The 17,372-nt window shown below is 50.3% G+C and overlaps 1 protein-coding gene across 1 annotated transcript in view; it reads left to right on the top strand.

Annotated features, from left to right (window-relative positions):
* Positions 1 to 16: 16 nt before the first annotated feature.
* The window catches only part of CAMTA1 (calmodulin binding transcription activator 1), a 242,353-nt gene continuing 224,997 nt past the window's right edge, over positions 17 to 17,372 (top strand). Inside the window, exons 1-2 of the mRNA XM_050982727.1 lie at positions 17 to 111; positions 3,593 to 3,686. Coding sequence (XP_050838684.1) covers positions 3,620 to 3,686 — 67 coding nt within the window. The 5' untranslated portion in view covers positions 17 to 111; positions 3,593 to 3,619. The remainder of the gene's footprint in view (positions 112 to 3,592; positions 3,687 to 17,372) is intronic.

Genomic DNA, 17,372 nt, shown 5'->3' with positions numbered 1-17,372 from the left:
TTCCTTCCCTCCGTCCCCGCGCTCTCGCGGCTCGGGCGTGTGCGCGTGCGTGTGCGCGGCGCGCGAGCCGGGAGGCGGCGGCGGCGGCGGCGGCGGCGGAGGCGACGAGAGGTGAGTGAGGGAGGGACTGAGGGAGAGAGCGAGCGAACGAGGGGGGGAGCGCGGACCGGCATAGACCGACACCGGCCTGCTCTGCCGCGCTCCGTTCCGGCCACGTTCCCCTGGTTCTTCGCCCCGGCACTCTGACGCGTCTTTGCCGGCGCGGTCGCTCCGTACCCCAGCGGCGGCTCTGGCAGTGTCGTGGGTGCCCCAGGGCCTCCGTCCGCCCCGCTCCCGGGGGATAGCGGGAGGGAGGGCGATCGCAACTGCCGGTGCCCGTCCCCAGTTCCTCTCCCGGTGCCCGTCCCCGGATCCTCTCCCAGTGCCGTCCCCCGTTCCTCTCCCGGTGCCCGTCTCGGTGCCGCAGGGCCCTCCGTACCTGCCTAAAGGGCAGTCTCTCACTTCGGTCATTGACGGGACCTGTAGGTGCAGACGTTGCCACGAGGCCTCTTTTCCCCTTAACAAGAGAACAATTTCCAAACCGTGCTGACACCATCCAGTCGCTATTCCGTGAGTCGCTATTCCCCGGCTCCGGCGGGGCTGGCGGAGGGCAGCGGGGAAGTCCGGCAGCCCGGTACAGCGGAGGGTCCCGGGGCAGATCGGCACGGCATCTGAAGGCGAGCCCAGCTGAGCTCAGCATTGTCAGACCCACGGGCACAGCGCGGCTGCCAAGGGCACACCGTGGGCAGAGCGTGTGCTCGTTTGTCACCAGCAGATTTTGAGCAGTTTGCCTTGGATCGATAGCGCTGCTTTGGCTTTTGGCGTAGAGAACACGGCCCTGGGGTTCACACTGTGCTGCCCTCCCTGATAATGGGTGAACGCCCCAGGCCCGACCAGTACCGGAATGGAAGGGAAATGCCCCCAAAGTGTGCAGAGCTCCGAGATTTTAGCAATAGGGCTGCACTGCTGGTCCGTTAATGTGAACCTCGTTTAAAGCGTGCTGGTGGACAGACTGGGTATTAATGCTGTGATAAGGCTGTCAGGAAAAAAAAGAAGGCCTTTCCTGCTCATGTGTGGATATTGCCTGGTGGCTGGATCTGATAAGTGTGTGGGGATGCTGGAGTGGTTTTTGGGTACTGCTGTCTGTAAATAGGAGTGTTTGAAAAACCACTCATTGACACCAGTGCAGTCCAGCATGAAGCTGCAACCACATTCCCATTTCAAAACTCAGCTAGTCTGCTTTGGATTTTATCTTCACATCACTTTTACTTGAAAACAGGAACATTTTAATATTTAATAAGGTTTTTTTCTGATACAAGGGTAGTTAACAAGGAAATATTGATTATGTTATAGAAGTTCCTCTGCACTCCTGGTGAATGAGTTGCAATGTTTGGAACAAGAGGTGCACAAAAGCTCCCTTTCTGAAAACCATGTGGAAATGGGTCTGTTCTGCAGGGAAGCACCTCTAGCACTGCTTTTCCTCAATGAACCCACCTGCTAGACAGGGTTTTTTTTTTTTTTCCACGTGGTTTAGGAGTCATTGAGTCTGTGCAAGAATGCGAAAGAGATTAGAGTTGTGAGGATGCCAGTTGCCATGACAACTCTATTTCCCATGGATTTTGGTCCTGTCATAATTATGCTCTTTTTCTAACTGATTTGGGAGCTCTGTGATCCTTGGGGATGATTAGTGACAGAGTTACTGGGGATCCTTCCCCTCACCAGATTGATCTGACGCTTTCCTAAAAGACCCAGCTGCTTGTTGCCAATGCTGGCTGCTGTTCCCTTGCATCACAGATGATTCAGGGGAATTTTCTGGGAACGTTCCACAGGTGTCACATCTTGGCAGGGAAATATAGGAAGAGAGAAATACGAGTTTAGGGAGCTAAATATGAACTGTGCTTTCTAAGGATGTAGAGAAAGCTCTTTAAAACCCTGCATTATAACAGAGGAAATGTGGCATCTATTGCAAAAAGCAATCTGATGGGAAAAAAAAAAAAGAAAAAAAAAGAAAAGTACTTGTTTGTGCTTTACCGACTTGCCAAGGTTTGGCTTGGGGTGCAATATTCCTCTTCCCACCTTGGTACTTGCAGGTGGAAGCTTTGTGGTGCTGTGTGGGGCACAATCCCTGCAGCAAGAGAAGCAGTCCCCAGGACTCAGGTCCTGGGTTTAGCTGGCATGTGTTGTCAGACCTGTGACACCATGGCTGCTTCTTCAGTGCTCTGTAGTAAGCTGTGAGTAGCCTCACTAGTGGTGATTCACCTTTGCTGTGGTAGAGCCAGAGATACCAGAGACCTTCATCATGGAATCTCCCCTCATGAGTGGGCTAGATAGAGCTGCCCTCCGTGTCCCCAACGGTGGCAGGGGACACTGTGAGGGGCCCAGTGTAGCAGATTCTCTCAGTGACTGCGATCACGGGCTCAGCGCTGGGAACCTGTCCCTGTCCCCTCGCGGAGTGGGTTTGGTAATATTAACTTTAGTTCCATCACAGCTCAATGGAGGGAAAAACTAGAAAGCGCCATAAATTCAGCCGAGCTTGTCAAAGCTGTCAAATTACCCCCTGACAAAGCTCCTGCCTGTAATGACTACAGCATCAGCTGGAGGGGATGTCTGTGATGGGGTGACAGCGCTGGGGCTCAGCACCGTTACACTTGTGATGTTCTGTCACCAGGGGCTCTTGGGTGCCACTTGAGGGTGATGCTCTGAGCAGAGTTAGTTTTTAAAAAAATATCTAAAAATCTAAGGGCGTAGACCAGCATCCTGCCCTCTGTTCTCAGCGAGAGTAATGCTGACTGCTAAATTCTAGTAAAGGTGTTTCTTGGCCCCATTTGTTAGTATTAGGTGTCCAGAGAGATAATGTCTTTGCACGTATAAAAGGTGCTATTGATTTCCTGTTACTGTTGTCCTGAAATGTACAGGGGGTGTCTATAGAGCAGTGACAATCCTCCATCACTAGCTTTATGGGAAAAGAATTCTTATTGAATCTCTTCCCATAAAATATAATCTCTTTCTCCCTTCCAGAATTTACCGCCCCCTGTGGGAGTCCCTTATGTTATGTCTTTGAGAAAATTGATTTTTTTTTTGACTGCGCTTTGTACACTTGTGTTTAGTCTTATTTTTAATTTGGCTCATGTGATGTGAAGGCTTTCCTAACATTAAACATGCTTTTTCAGTCTTGTATTGCTTCTCTTTCATATAGATTAACGCTTTCAGAATGTTTTAAAGTAAAATAAAGATATTTGCCTGGCACAAGTCTCTCTTCTTGTTGTGGCAATTTTTTTAGTCTGAGCGAGTCATTGCCTTGCTCCTTCTCTCCAGACAGGGCTGAGGCACTGACAACTTTTCAGCTGTTTACAGGTAAATTTTGGGTAAGTTTCTGGAGTGAGCACACACTGATTGATCATGGCTGAATGACACCACAGCCCAGAGCACAACTTGCAGTGTTGTCTGCTCAAGAAGCAGGGTGGTCTTTGAACTTACACAGTGGCAAAAATACTGTCAGATTTGTCCTTTCCTCTGTGTAGCAAATGACTGACTATGGGATTTTTCCTTTCAGGGAGGAAACGGCAACATGAATTCATAGATGATGAGTAGGATGCCAAAGCCAGAGATGACAGTGCTCTTGAAGAAATGCTGGGTAGAACAAAAAGGTAAAAGGAACAGCTAATTGAGTGCATTTCAGAGCCTGTGGGACTTTGTGGGGTACCTTTCCTCACGAGGCAAACGGCACACCCCCTCAAACCAGAGCTCAGTGTTCTGAATTCCCTCCTCCTCTGTTTTGCATGAAGTCCCAGTGCCGCCTCTCACTCCTGACCTGCTCTCTCTTTGCTCGGGTTTTCCCCAAAGTTGTATCATTATGTATCTAAAACCCACTCAGCTCATCTTCTCCACCCTGTCCCTGCATGTGTGCCCTGGCAGGGGCAGCAGTTCTCCCTGCCCCACCAGCCTAGAAATTACTCCACGCCTCTGCTGCCATGGTTGTGCTGAGGGCAGAAACAGAAATGAGAGCTGCACTGGACCAGTCCATTTGCAGCCAGTATCATGCTCCAGAGGGTTGGTCAGTCAGCCATGGCCTGTCCTGCTGTGGCCATGGCCCCCGGCAGGTGCACACTGCTGTAGTGTTGGGAGTGTTCTACAAACAGGTGCCACTGACAGGGCTGAATTGCTCTCTGCCATCTGATGCCTTTTAGTGCATTTTGTGATAATACTGTTGAGATGCCCAGAGGAAACACTTCTTACTGGCTCTTTGATTCTGTGAAATTCTCTCTGTAATAGAGGTGTGATAGTCTACCTGGGGACTTGGGGAGGTAAGAGGCAGATTTAGTCATACCTGCAGAGCACCACGCAGTAGAAAGACCTTGTTATGCTCATCCAGCGGCAGCAGAAGTGGCTGAAGCAACTGATGGGGAGGAAGAAAATCATCATTAGTCATGTAGCTCTCCTTGGGATATTTTCATGCTTTTTTGTGCAAGCTGACTTAAATCCCCCAAAAGTCACAAGCAAATGTTCTCCTTGCAAGTATTCCAGGTTTGCAGTGATGATCTGCTTGTGTCTCCTGCCTCTCGGCTCTCTCCAGCAGCAGCTGTGTGGGACACAGGGTGTTTCTGGGGCAAGCAGAGGGTCTTGTCAGTACTGTGTAATGGGTTGATATATATATTTATATTTATATATATATGTAGTAGTTTCTGCTGGAAATGTTGTTGTCAAAACAGCAATCAGGGAGGAATTACCTGTAGTTCAGGTGTTTGTGCCATTTGGCCAACCAGAGCTCTGAGTCTGGAGCCTTCCAGCCCGATATGACAAGAGCCTGTCATGGACAGAGCTCTTTGCTCTGCCTGTGTTCAAAATATCTGCTGAATATACTCTGAAACACTGATTGACTTTTTTTGAATGGTCCTAATTTGTATAAGCTGTCCTACAGTTCAAATCCATGATTATATAATTTTTAGTTTAATAGCATCAGAGATGAGAATTTAAGGATACCAAAAAGAGTAATTAGCAAGTTTCTGTGGTCAATCCATATTTTGGGAGATTTAATAGTTTTGTTAGTTTTTCAGCATACGTGTATGTGAAGGCTGTTGATATATATTTCAGCTTTTCCATAAACTTGAATGTGAACCTGTTATATTCTTTGGGTTTCAAAATTCTTCATCATCAGTCTGGAGAGCTTTGAGTCTGTAAAACTGGAGAACAGCCAATGCTGGCAGGACCTGTGTCTCTACAGGAGTGCTGGTTCCCCAGAGCCAGGTCATGTAGCCATTCCTTATTCCTCCTGGTCCCTGCCTGGGGCCCTGGCACCCAGCCAGCACAGAGCAGTGTTGGCTACAGCACCCACAAGGCCGGGTGAAATGTGGAACAGGGAGGCTTTTCAATATTTTCTGCAGTTTTGGGAGCTCAATAGATGTGTTATTTTACTGCTCATGCTGCTAAACATTGGCTCAGGGCAGTTGCATGGTGCTGGTGCTTTAAGGTGGCCAGTGGCCACTAGCTGTGCTCAGCACTGCCATTGCCAGCTCCAGCATTGCAACACGTGCTGCCCGCTCAGCAGTGGCTGGAAAGCTCCAAAAGGACCAGATTTGGCATCAGCACAATCACTTCTGCAGGCGTTGTGCTTCAGGCGCTGCCAAGTCCTCGCTGCTTCTGCTTCCTTCCAGCACATGGTATTTGGTGTGACCCTGGGGACAGACAGTAGCCTGCTGGGCTAGCTTGTGGTTTTTTGGTTTTTCCCTCAGTTGTGTCAGCATTCAGGTTTTCAGTTACAGGAGAGTGATGGGCATTATCTGTTCTGGTCTTCTGGTTTGTCTTGCAAACACTGGCATCGGGGAGCGCTGGCAGCAGTGGAACGGTGGTGTGTGTCACCCCTCTGGTGACAGACAGAGCTCTTGAGCGAGGGAGTCTGTCTAAGGGAGAGTCACATTGTTTGGGGTCCTCTAGCCTCACTGCTCATGCAAGTTCTTTTACTGAGGTGGAGCTTTTCAGAGCACCTGACTGTTGGTGTTTAGCCCACGTCTCGCAAGCAGTCAGGCAAGGAACGTGAATCACTCCGTATCCTTTGATCTGAAAGTTCAGTGCCAGTCCTTTTCTGTAATTTCTTAGTCACTGTATTTGAAGCTCTTGCCCTCAGTGTTGCAGGCAAGGCAGGAGGAGGAGATGCACTTAGAATTCCTCCAGCTTTGGAATACTTGATTTGAGATAGAATATTGCATGGATCCACCAAGGCATTTTAGCAAGGCTATGCCATGTACCAGTGGCTGTTACTAGAAGTTGGGGCTCCAAGGTTTTCTGATTTTGTCTGTGGGGTTTTATTTGCTGTAGGTTTGCTTTAGGTTTTCCCCAAGAAATTGAGATGTTTTTGAATAGTACCTGTTAGTTCCTCAGATGAGCTATGAACAACATTTCACTGCAACCCTGGGAGTTTTAATCCAGATACTTGCTTTCAACAAACTTGCTATAAACCATAGAAGTGCTTTTGTGTAGATCAATTTTGGTATCACTACTGAGAACATAAATTGGAATTATGATTGTGAAAATTATTGGCTAAGTTTGGTCATGTGGAGCCGGTTTTACAGTGTGTGTGACAGGCTGTTGATGGACATAAGCACAGATCCAGGAGAAGATCCTTGACTTCCTGTAAATATTCAGGTGAAGTTATGCTAACTTACTGTACATTGTTTCCCTGGCAGAGATGGCCCTTTAGATAAATGTTAAATAAACATTAAATACAGACTGACACTGTCAAAGGAAGATACAGCTCACTTAACACTGAAAGTGGCATTTCATAGAGAGCTTTTGCAATTTGTAGTTCAATAAAAAGGTAATCTGTGTAGAAATATTCTGTGCTTGCCTATTCTGTCCTTGTCTGCCAGTGCTGACAGGATTGTGTTCCTGGTTTTACCTTCGTGGTGTCCCAGGCTGAAAAACTTCATATTTCACACTCCTGAGTTCTATAAATAATTGACTTGCCTATCTTAGCAACTGAGGATCAGCAGCAAATTGTATTATTCTGGAGTAATAGGGGTTTTCTGCATTCTATTCTTCTTTTCATCTTAATTTTCACTTCACTGCTGAGAGTGAGGAACTGATTTACTCCACTTCGGGAGAAAAAGTATTATTGTACTGGTATTACTGTTCCAGTCCTTCAGGAGGGAAGTTCAGGGGAAAGTCAGAACTCACAAATGAACCCATCTCAGTGAAAACGAGTTATTTCTGTGTATTTTCTGCAGCTACTGTTTGGATATATTTCTCATTTTGTACAACTCTCATGGGTCACATGGGAAAGAATAGTCTTAAAGGTTAGACGAGGTTTTAGCACACCTAGAAAGAAACTGCTCTGTGGCTAAAACTAGTAAGAAAATATTAAACCAATCATTTTTGCCTATAAGAAATGTTGTGTACCCTTGCTGGCAGAGCAGAAGGGTTTGTGTGATAAGGCACCAAGAGAACTGGAGCAGCTGCTCTGCCATGCTGCCACTGGGAGCAAAGCATGAGTGACTCTAGTTTGTAACATTGGGATTACTTTTCCATTTGGTTTACCTATTCATAAATAATGAATGGAAAAGGAAAAGTCAGGGAAGCTCCTTCTCATTGTAAATTTTATAACGAGGCAGAGCCCAACTGGGATGGAGTCCTTTAAAGATTTGGGATAATGCTTTCAGCAATGATGCTTTTTAATTGAAAGCTCAAGTGCTCTGTGGGTTAGTGATGCTCCCTGAGGGAATCACAGGACAGACTTGGTTCAAAAGTGCCAGGATGGGTTTTGGGCAATGGGCAGTGCTGGGGTGGTGCTGTCTGAGCAAACCCCAGCACTGCAATTTACTCAGGTAAATTTGAATTTGCCTCTGGCTTCTACTTTTGGAATCCATGTGATTTTGAGCACATTCTGCCTCTGTTACCATCACTAGTTCTACTTCCTTTGGTTCTCCTGTTGTTCTTCCTTTGTTGTCTTCCATTACTCATTGTTCTGTTCTCAGTGCCTGAGGCTGACAGTTTCATACCTTGGTGACTGGTTTGGCTCCCAGATCCCTGTTTATTCAGTTAATGTAGACAGCACTCCAGTTCTAGTGGAGTTGGAAAAGATACTTGTTTAAAAGCAGGAACACAACTTTAGGGGTATAACTTGAGGGATCTTAAACATCTCTCCTGATTGTTCCAGCTGTGGCTAGAGTTCCAATCCCAAACTCACTTGTGCAGAGCTGGGAGCTGTGCATCCACTGCAGAGCCAACCCTGCATGATGGCTTCTGGCACTGAGAGTTTGCTGGGTTTACTCTTTATCCCTGGGAAGAAGGGTTAAGATATGGGGTGAACCATTCTCAGAGAGCAGGCATGCTATACAGCTTGTTACAGGAGGATGACAGCTTAAAAGAAATTTAAAACTAATCCTTCCACCCTCATTGAAGACTGCACTAAAATTCCAACCGAGGAGGCCATGCATGACAATCATATTCCCTCCTTACACAGAACAACTCAATTGTCTTATTAGAACAGAAAGCAAAGAGAAATGTCCTGGATGTAGTGTAGGAAATTGTCTTTACTAAATCTAGCCCAGCATAAATGAGTACTATATATATTATTTGATTTTGCCAGAATTACAAAAACATGGGGGAAAATTGTTAATGTAAGTTGACTACCAGAATAAATCACAGCCTAATTATTCTTTTTTTCCCTGGCTAAAATTAGAATTTGATATAGTGGTCAATAGACATTTTCTTTAATTTTTGAGACATAATTTCTAATAGCTAATCCAAATGAATTGGAGAAAGTTGCTGCAGAATTGCAAAAATAAATTATCTGAATTTTATGGTGACTTACTGGTAAATCCCCTTAGTTGGAAGCTTTAATTTACCTCATATTTCATTTTTTTTCCTCCTCTAACTGGCTTATGGGTGAATATTAGGGCAAAATGATTGCTACTTTCTTAGGGGCACTGGGGTGCTGGGAGCAAAGTGAAGGCAGGCCCCAGGCTGTCTCACAGGGAGCAAAGGCCAAGGGCTGCAGGGACAGTGGGTAGGGAATGGTGGCATCTGCTCCCTGGCACTCCTGCCTGCAGCAAGGGCTGGCCCATGGCACCCACGTCTGTCTTTCTGGAGCTGTGTGACACTGTACTGGAATGGCTGAGGCTCCAGCACTGCAACCCCCCAGGTTTCCCATCTGGAGCTGATTCCCCTGTAGAGCAACTGCATTGTTAGTCCTGTTCTTGGTTAAACAGGTAAATGCTGTGTTCTGTGTTGAGGCTACTGGTTTAAATATCTAAAAACTCCTTATGGGGCTTTGCACAGCAAAACCATCTTTCCTCAAAGAATCCCTTAAAGGGGCTTGGACTTTGGAGTTGTACTTCATTTTCGCCTGGGGTGTATTTCTAGTTAAACTCATGCCAGCAGAGTTTAACTAGAGGTGATTAGAGTGTAGTAGTCTTTGTATTTCTGAGGGAAACAAATAGGCTCAGAACTGCAGAAGGAGTGGCAAGAATGATGGATCCAAGGCCCATAGCGCAGAAGGTGACTGAGCTCGCCCTCCTGCTAGGGAAGTATGTGCTTTTGTCCATTCTGAGTCCAGTGTCCTTAGTTCCTGGTAATGTATATTCTCTTCAACTTCCCCACATAAAATTGGACAAGTTACTTGGATGGCAGAGTGTTAGGAGTATACATCTTTGGAGAACTTCTTGGAAGAAGTGCATGTTTTGGAATATTTATCTGTATTTGCTAAACCTAGGAACTGGCAGTTGTGCATCACAAATGCAGTGACATGTTGTAAGAGTGTGTTTGTCCACACATGTTGTCTTGGTTAAGTCTTGGGTTTATTCCTAGAAGAAACACCTTTAGATGCTGTATGTGGAGAGAATAAAGGGCAAAACCATTTCATATCTATCATGTGAGGTATTTCTAATCATCTCTTCTCACACTTGAGAGTATTTTTGTGAAAACACTTGGCATTCCTTGCTTCTAAATAACGAAGTAACTTTGTGCAAACAATTCACAAGAAATGGGGTTCCAGCATTGTCATTATGGCTATTAAACCTGTCTGAACTGTTTTCCTTTGTGCTGCTTGCCATAGCAACGGCGATGTGTAATTTGCTGAATATCCATAACAGGATATTTGAATATATCCTTTACAGTTTTACTTCTGCATATAACTCGCTATGCCAAATCATCACATTAACCTAATTAACCAAGCCAGACCCACATCTGCCATGGATTGACAATTAAGAATTTTAAAAGAACTTGGTATTTCACCTCCCTTTTAATGAAACCAACCCAGACACCAATCATCAGCATAGCATTGGCTTTTATCAGTGTGCTGATAAAAATTATTCATGATTCAGACTACACAAACTCCTGCCCCATCTCCTCTCTTGCTGCTTATCAGTTGGATGCTGCTCTGTGCGTGTGCCCCTGGAAAGGTAACAGTGAGCAAGTTTATCCCACATCATCCATGCACGGAGTCTTGTACAGTTCAGTACCTCTGTGCCTTAATAACAATTGGTCTGAGTTTTAAACAGTGGGAGCTGAGGAACTTCAAAGATACCAGCAGCACTTCAATTCAAATGGCTTCTTTCTTATCATTTTATTGCACAGGAATTAAATGAAAATATTTGGGGCTTTGCTGGCATGCTGGATGAAAAAACTCTCCATTTAGTATCTCTGGTATTACACAGGTCACAGTGCTGTAGTAACCTGTGTGTACACATTACCTATGTATTGCTGCAATAACCTGTGTGTACAGAAATCACACCTAACATTAGATAATTTCTGGTGTGAGAGATTCAGTTCACTAGGGGTTTGTGTCTCCTGGTAGAAAACCTTATGTTGAGGAGGAGAATGAACTGTGGAGAACTCTGTGTATGAACTCCATTATCTAGATGGAGCAGAGTTCATACACTGCTTCAGTAACCCCTTAAAAATACTTTATTCATCCTCTTGCACACAAATTCTCGTTGTCTTTACAGATCAGGAAGGATCTGGAAAGCCAGGCAGTGCTCCCAAAGACACATGATAGAGCAGGGTACACACTGCTGTGAAGTCAGGGCAGTAGTGTTAGTCCTGGCAGTGGAGCTGTTCCCAGCTAGTGCAGCAGCACTCCCAGGCTGTGCAGGCCAGGAGAAGGCAGGCAGAGTCCTGAACAACCTTGTCCCTCAGAGCATGGACCTTGTTGCTTTTATGAGCCATACAAGCACAGAAGGGACTGCTCAAGCCTTGGAGGGAAGAGACAGATGTACACTCGTGTGTGCACACACAGCTGACTTGGCATTTCATTTAGTTTGTGGGTTATGTCAGGGTGATGTGACCCATGTAGAGTCCCCATGGTTACCTGTCCAAAAGGTGTCAGTGAGTACTGCAGCGAGGGCTGTGACTGGAATGAGTGGTTGTGCCAGGTTCCCTGGCAAGAACAGGAAGGCTCTTTGTGGCAGAAGTTGCTGTGTGTTTGCCTGAGTTCTTGCCGCTTGCATAAGGCTGGGAAGACAAAGCCAACAGCTCTCCAGCATCCCTGTGTTTGATACCAGTGAGGAGCTGTGTCAATGTTGGTCCCATCATTTCTCTCATCTCTTGTCATTACTTGGTCTTGCCTGGATACCCTCATGGAAACTCAAGCTGCCTAGGAATGCTGGCCTGATGTTACAGGGGCTGGAGGTGAGCTGGCTCAGGGTAGGTGCACATTTCTTGCTGAAGAAGAGGTGGCAAGGCAGGTCTGTCCATAGGGGCTCCAGCACCTGCCACTCTGAGGAGAGCACTGGGGAGGAATTCAGCATGGACTGGCCCTCCACACCCCCGTGAGGCATCAAACAAAGGTCCCTGACTTGCATCAGGAAGTTGCTTCCTGTCCCTCAGCAGGAAGTGTGATTCTATCTTTATCCCTTAGTGTGATACTATCTTTTGCTATAATGCAAACTATGAAGTACAACAACTGCATGGCTACATCATGTCTCTGCTATGCATATGGATTGCCTTGGAAGAATAACCAAGGAGAGACATAAATTCCCTCAAATTCATCAAGAAAATGGTAGTTCTTTGCCAGTATGGCAACCAGAAAAGTTTCCATTTCCAGCATATTTTGACATGCTGAAGGAAACAACTGTCTTAGCTGATCCTGTGGCTGCATTAGTATTTGTGGGTATTTATAGGACATTGTACCAGATGAGCTTTCTGACCGTCGGGAGTGAGCCTGTCATTCTGGAGCCTCTTCATCAATGTGCCTTTCACGCTCCACGAGATTAGCAGCTGCTGAAAATAGGAAAAAGGAATTTTCCTTTCTTCTATCTTAGAAGAGGCCCATCACACCATCCTCCTTTCGTCTGGGCTCGGGAACAGCTTCGGTCCTTAGCAAAGCCAAAGCACCAACAGGTCTTTCTAAAGAAGTTCTGCTCCCAGGAGGATCTAAGGGAAAATATCCTTTTTGTGTGTTTAGTCACACACATCAAAGGAAACAACCATTGCAGTCTTGGTTTGCATTGTGCAAGCATTAGCTGTGGTCCAGTTCTGCAGGGCTCTGCTCAAGGAGGCTGAAGTGCCCATGCTCATCAAGCTCTCCCGGCGATGGGGCAGACTCAGCCAGGCCAGAACATGCCACTCCTTGGGGCACATCAGTTTTGAGAAGGACAAAGCGATTTCCTTGATGTTCACAACCCCTTCACAACCCCCATGACTCCGTGCACCCCATGCTGAGTGGGATCTGTGACACTCTCACAAACTGTGCCCGAGGGATGGGCAGGACTCTCTCAAACCCTTAACATCTCGTTGGCCACTGTAACTTGGTTCTCTCTGCAAATCACAAATCCTCATTTCCCTGCACAGTGCCAAGAACGCCTGTTTTACCCGAGCATCGTGCTTTGCACCCCGGAACGCTGCGGTTGTGGAAGAGGGCCTACAGCACCCCGAGTATTCAGCACCACTGAAAAATGGGGAGATAACCTTTGCAGCCTCGGGGCCGCCGGACAGAGCAGGGAAACAGCTCCCGGGCTTCGTCCGCCACTTAGAAAGGGGGCAGAGCCGGGAGCTGCTGCCTGCCCGGAGGGCTCTTCTCCGCTCCAGGGGCTCGGCACCTCCGTCCCTCCCGGCAGCGCTAGGACCAGCCCAGCGGGGCAGACCCTCTGACCGGGACACGCCGGTTCGGCACCGGGCTTACTGAGGGCGGTGACAAACGCGGGTCGCAGGTGGTGCCTCTCACAAAACGGCCCCGGGGCGTCTCGGCGGGGGTAATTTGGCTCTCTCGGTGTAGCCTTGGCTCCGGTGCACGGGGCGGGGCGGCTCCGCCGGGCGGGGACTGGCGGCCGCGCCAATCGCCGCCTTTGTTTGGGGTCACCGGGCGCGGGGGGAGGCGGTGCCCGCCGGGGCCGCGCGCAGCCAATGGGCGGGGTCGGGGCCGCGGCCGGCCGGCTGGGCCGCGCGCCCCATTGGTGTCGCGCGCCGTCATTTTGGCGGACGGCACCGCTCGTTGGCTGCCGGGGCGCGCGGCACCGTGCGTCAGCAGCTTAGTCCCGCCTCCCCCGCGGGGCGATTGGTTCCGGCGGCCGTCAGTTGCGTGTCCTCGGCCCTCCAGTGGCTACTGCGGCCATCGATCAAACGTTCCGTCCCGCCCCCGCTCGCCCGCCCAGCGCCGCCGGTGAATGGCTGAGACGCGTGCCACTTAAGCGCTGCCGCACTCCCATTGGCGGAGCGCTGTGTCCGTCTCGCCCATCCCCTCCGGGGACCCGCCCCCGGCCTGCCACGATTGGCCACCGGGGATGTCAGTGCGGCCGATTGACCAATGGGCGGCGCGGGGCGTGCGCGGTGCGCGCGGGGCGGCCGGGCCGGCGGCGGCGCGGGAGGAGGCGGCGCGCGCCTGGTCCCGGTCGCGAGGAGGCGGAGGAGGATGTGGCGCGCGGAGGGGAAATGGCCGCCGAAAACAAGCCGGAAGGTGAGAACGCGGCCGGGCCGCCCCCGCCCCGCGCAGGGCCCCGCTGGGGGCCTGCCCGCTGGTCCGCCCCCGCCCCCCGCCGCGGGGCGGTGGCGGCGGCACAGGCCGGGCCGCGCGGCGCGAAGTTTGCGGCGGCGGCACCCCCGCGGGGCCGGGCCGGGCCGGGCCGGCGGGCGGGCCATGTGCGGCAGGAAGGCCGCGTGGCGCGGGGGCCGCGGCGGCCGGGCCGGGCCGGGCCGGGCCGGGCCCGGTCCCGCCTCCCGCCGCCCGCCGGCACGTGCCCGCCCGCCGCCAACATGGAGGCCCCGGCGGCGCGGCCGGCGCGGGGCCGCCGCTCGCCACGGCCGGGCCGGGCCGCCCCCGCCGCCCCCCCCCACACTCCGCGGCGGCGGCGGCGCACGTGCCTCGCGGGCGCGCGCTCGTCGGAAGCTGGGTGGCCTTGGCCACGGCCCCGCCAGACCGGGGCCTCCGTGCCGGGGGCGGGCAGAGCGGCGGGCGCGAAGGTGAACGCGGCGCGGGCCCGGCCCCGCCGGGAGCCCTGGGGCCCCCGACTGAGGCCGAAAGTTGCCGGCGCGGCGGGAGCGGGGCCGGCGCGTCCGCAAGGGGGAAGCGCCGCTCTGCTTCCGCTCCTGCCCCCGGCCCGGCGGGAGCGGGTCCGTGGCCCCGGCCCCGGCCCGGCGGGAGGCGGGTTGGATAATTCGCGTTATTTGGGGTAAGTTTGTCCCGGCTGGGTCGGGCAGTGGTGCTACTCCGGACCCCGCCGGCCGGGTGGTCGCAGCCGGTACCCGTGTCGGCGCCTCCATTTTACAGGGGCGGGAGGAGAAAGCGGAGGGCAGTTCACATTCCCTGCCTAAATCCGGTTGAACATGCCAACATCCCAGGGGTTGGCCTGGTTGTAGTTGGGCATCTCAAGGAACGGTGATTAGTAGCAAGTAATAAGGAATTTTTTTTTCTTTATTCGCCACAGCACATGTACGTCCTCGCTCGGAACCCATTTGCATTCTTTACTGGGAAACACCTTCATAGAATTCAAGGGTTCTTATCCCACCTTTTGTCTGGATTTTTTTTCCTCAGATTGCTTTGGGAATATGTTTTTTGGGTTGTTTCTCGGTGGCTGTAGAGCCCCCGGGCATAGGTTTGAGTTTTGATTGCGCCGTGAAATTCAAAGGCTCTGCAGAAATATAAAATTTAAGTAGTGGAGGTGATTTGAGTGTTGTTGGCTTCATCTTTTACTGATCTCTTTGATGCTCCCAAATCCAATTATTTGATCTTTGCTTTTCTGAAAAACGTCGGGCTTCGTTCTTTTCTCACTTGTGTTGAAGTACATGATTAACTGCGCTCAAGTAGTGAAATGCCACCTGGCTAACACAGGGGTGTGAGCGAGAAAAGAGCGAGTGTTCACCTGGACTTCCTAGCTCAGATTGTGACGTTTTCGTTCTCTTGGGGGTGACAGTATTGTCCTAAAGCACAGTCGAGTTCGATTCACTTTTCGGGCTTCCTGTGCCAAGGTACGATGGATTTTTCCTGTGTAAAGCACAGGTTTCAGTGTGCTCAGCCTTGTGAGGCTGCGGCTCTACGGACAAGGCAGGTCAGCGCTCCCTGGCTGGGAAGGTAACTTGTCCTTTCCGCTTGATATTTAACGCAACTTTTGTCCTGTTTGGTCTTGGTGAATGGTTTCGGGGGGCGGCGGATGAGGTGTGTCTTTGCTGGGCAGCTGTGTTTGCTCTTTCGAGTAGGGCTGTGCAGGAGCTGCCAGCGAGACGCCCGCTGTGCCCGGCGCTGCCGTCCGGTGTCTCTGCTGGCTGGGCTGGCGCTGTCTCTGCTCTGTGCCCGTGCAGAGCATCGCGGAGGTGGGAGCGGAGCAACCCCGGCTCGGCACCGGCACCCGGGGTGTTCTCGTACGAAGTCACAGAGCTGCTCCCCCGCTGACCTACTTTTACGGTGGATTTTCAAGGAGACGACATATAAACCATTCATTCCTTAAACCTAAACTCCACCTGTCAGAAACTTAAATGGGAATGCTTTTAAGGCATGATTTGAGCAGTGTTTCACCAGTAGTGCAGGTGCTGGAGGAGAGAACACAAGTTGCTTTAGATTTTAGTTACTTCAATGAGTTAAAAGCGGATGTAAATGGCAGCTCGCGGGCCGGCGCTGCTTTCATTGGGGAGCCGCCTGCTCCATCCCCCCAGCGCGGTGCAGCAGCGAGGAGCCTCTGAGCAGCAGCACACGGCTCTGCAGACCTGCCTGGCTTTGGAGCTCCCTGCCGAGCTGCCGTTGGGGCTTCTTGTGCTCCGGGAGCAGCGGGAGATCCCCGGTGGGAGTTGAGGTTTGGAATGAGGCTGGCGCCGCTGTCCCTTGGCTGCAGGAGAGAGTTCCACGGCTTGGAGAACTCGGGTGAGTTTCTCTTTTCTGGTTTCCTCGGGCAGGATGAGGCTAGTAGAGTGACCGAGCCGCTCTTGCCATCCTGCAGCAGAGGGTTTGTGGGTTTTGTAGTTTCTGCTGTGTTCTGTGCATCTAAGCTGAGCCGGGAGGACTGACCCTTGGCGGTGCCATCTTGGCAGCTGTGATAGCTCTGAACTTGATCAGGGGGTGCTGGGGGGGGTGTCCTTTTAAAAGCTTCCTTTTTCTTACTTAAAGTTCAAAAGGGGAAGAATGTACACAGGCAGCCTTTTTAATTTTGTGTTCTCACAGCCTGGTACCTCTAACAGAGAGCTTTGCAGAGAGTAGTGCCTGTGTGTTTTGCGTGTGGCTGGCGCAGGGGCCTGGGATTTTGTTGTGCGCTGAGTGCGGTTCCGTGCAGTTGTTGAATTTTCTGTTAGTTGAGGCAGGGCCATAGGTGGGATGGCAGGAGGAGATGGTGTTTCTCCCAGCAGCTCCTGAGCTAAGGGTAGTGGTGGTGTGGGCTGACTGAAGAGGGCAAGTGGAGCCTCAGATGTTAGTGGCTTTGGAGAGACTATTTGGGAAACAACAGCCTTTTGAAAACAAAACATTCTGGATTTGGTTGTTAAACAGCAAAATATTTACTTCCTTTGCAGAAGTGTTACCTAAGGTTTTATTACTTAAACAAACCTGAACTTAGGGTGTGCTGGGGTTGTGTGCTGCAGGATCAGACTGTCGTGGGGAGGAGGCAGCATTTGACGCTCAGCTCAGTCCACTCCTTGCCCCAGAAATTTTGCTGAATCTTAGCGTTGGGATTTTTCCAAAATTTCTGTTGTCAGAATTGAAAGCATACGATCTCCTGGTAAAGTTTTTAGACCCTCTTCATGGGCTGTCAGCCAGCAGGACGTGTTCAGGGACTGGGTTTCATTCCCTTTTTCCGAGGAGGAGGAACTATATGTTTGTGAGGTCAGTTTTTTGCGTACTTTTGATACTACAATCAAGTTATTCCCGATGTAAGGCTTAGGGCTTGTTTAAAACTTTGGGTTTTAAATGTAGTTATGCATCTCTT

Source organism: Serinus canaria, chromosome 21 (assembly GCF_022539315.1).
Source record: "Serinus canaria isolate serCan28SL12 chromosome 21, serCan2020, whole genome shotgun sequence".
In the NCBI taxonomy this organism is placed as follows: domain Eukaryota; kingdom Metazoa; phylum Chordata; class Aves; order Passeriformes; family Fringillidae; genus Serinus; species Serinus canaria.
The sequence above is the reverse complement of the archived record's forward strand: the minus strand, read 5'-3'. Positions and strand labels throughout refer to the sequence as shown.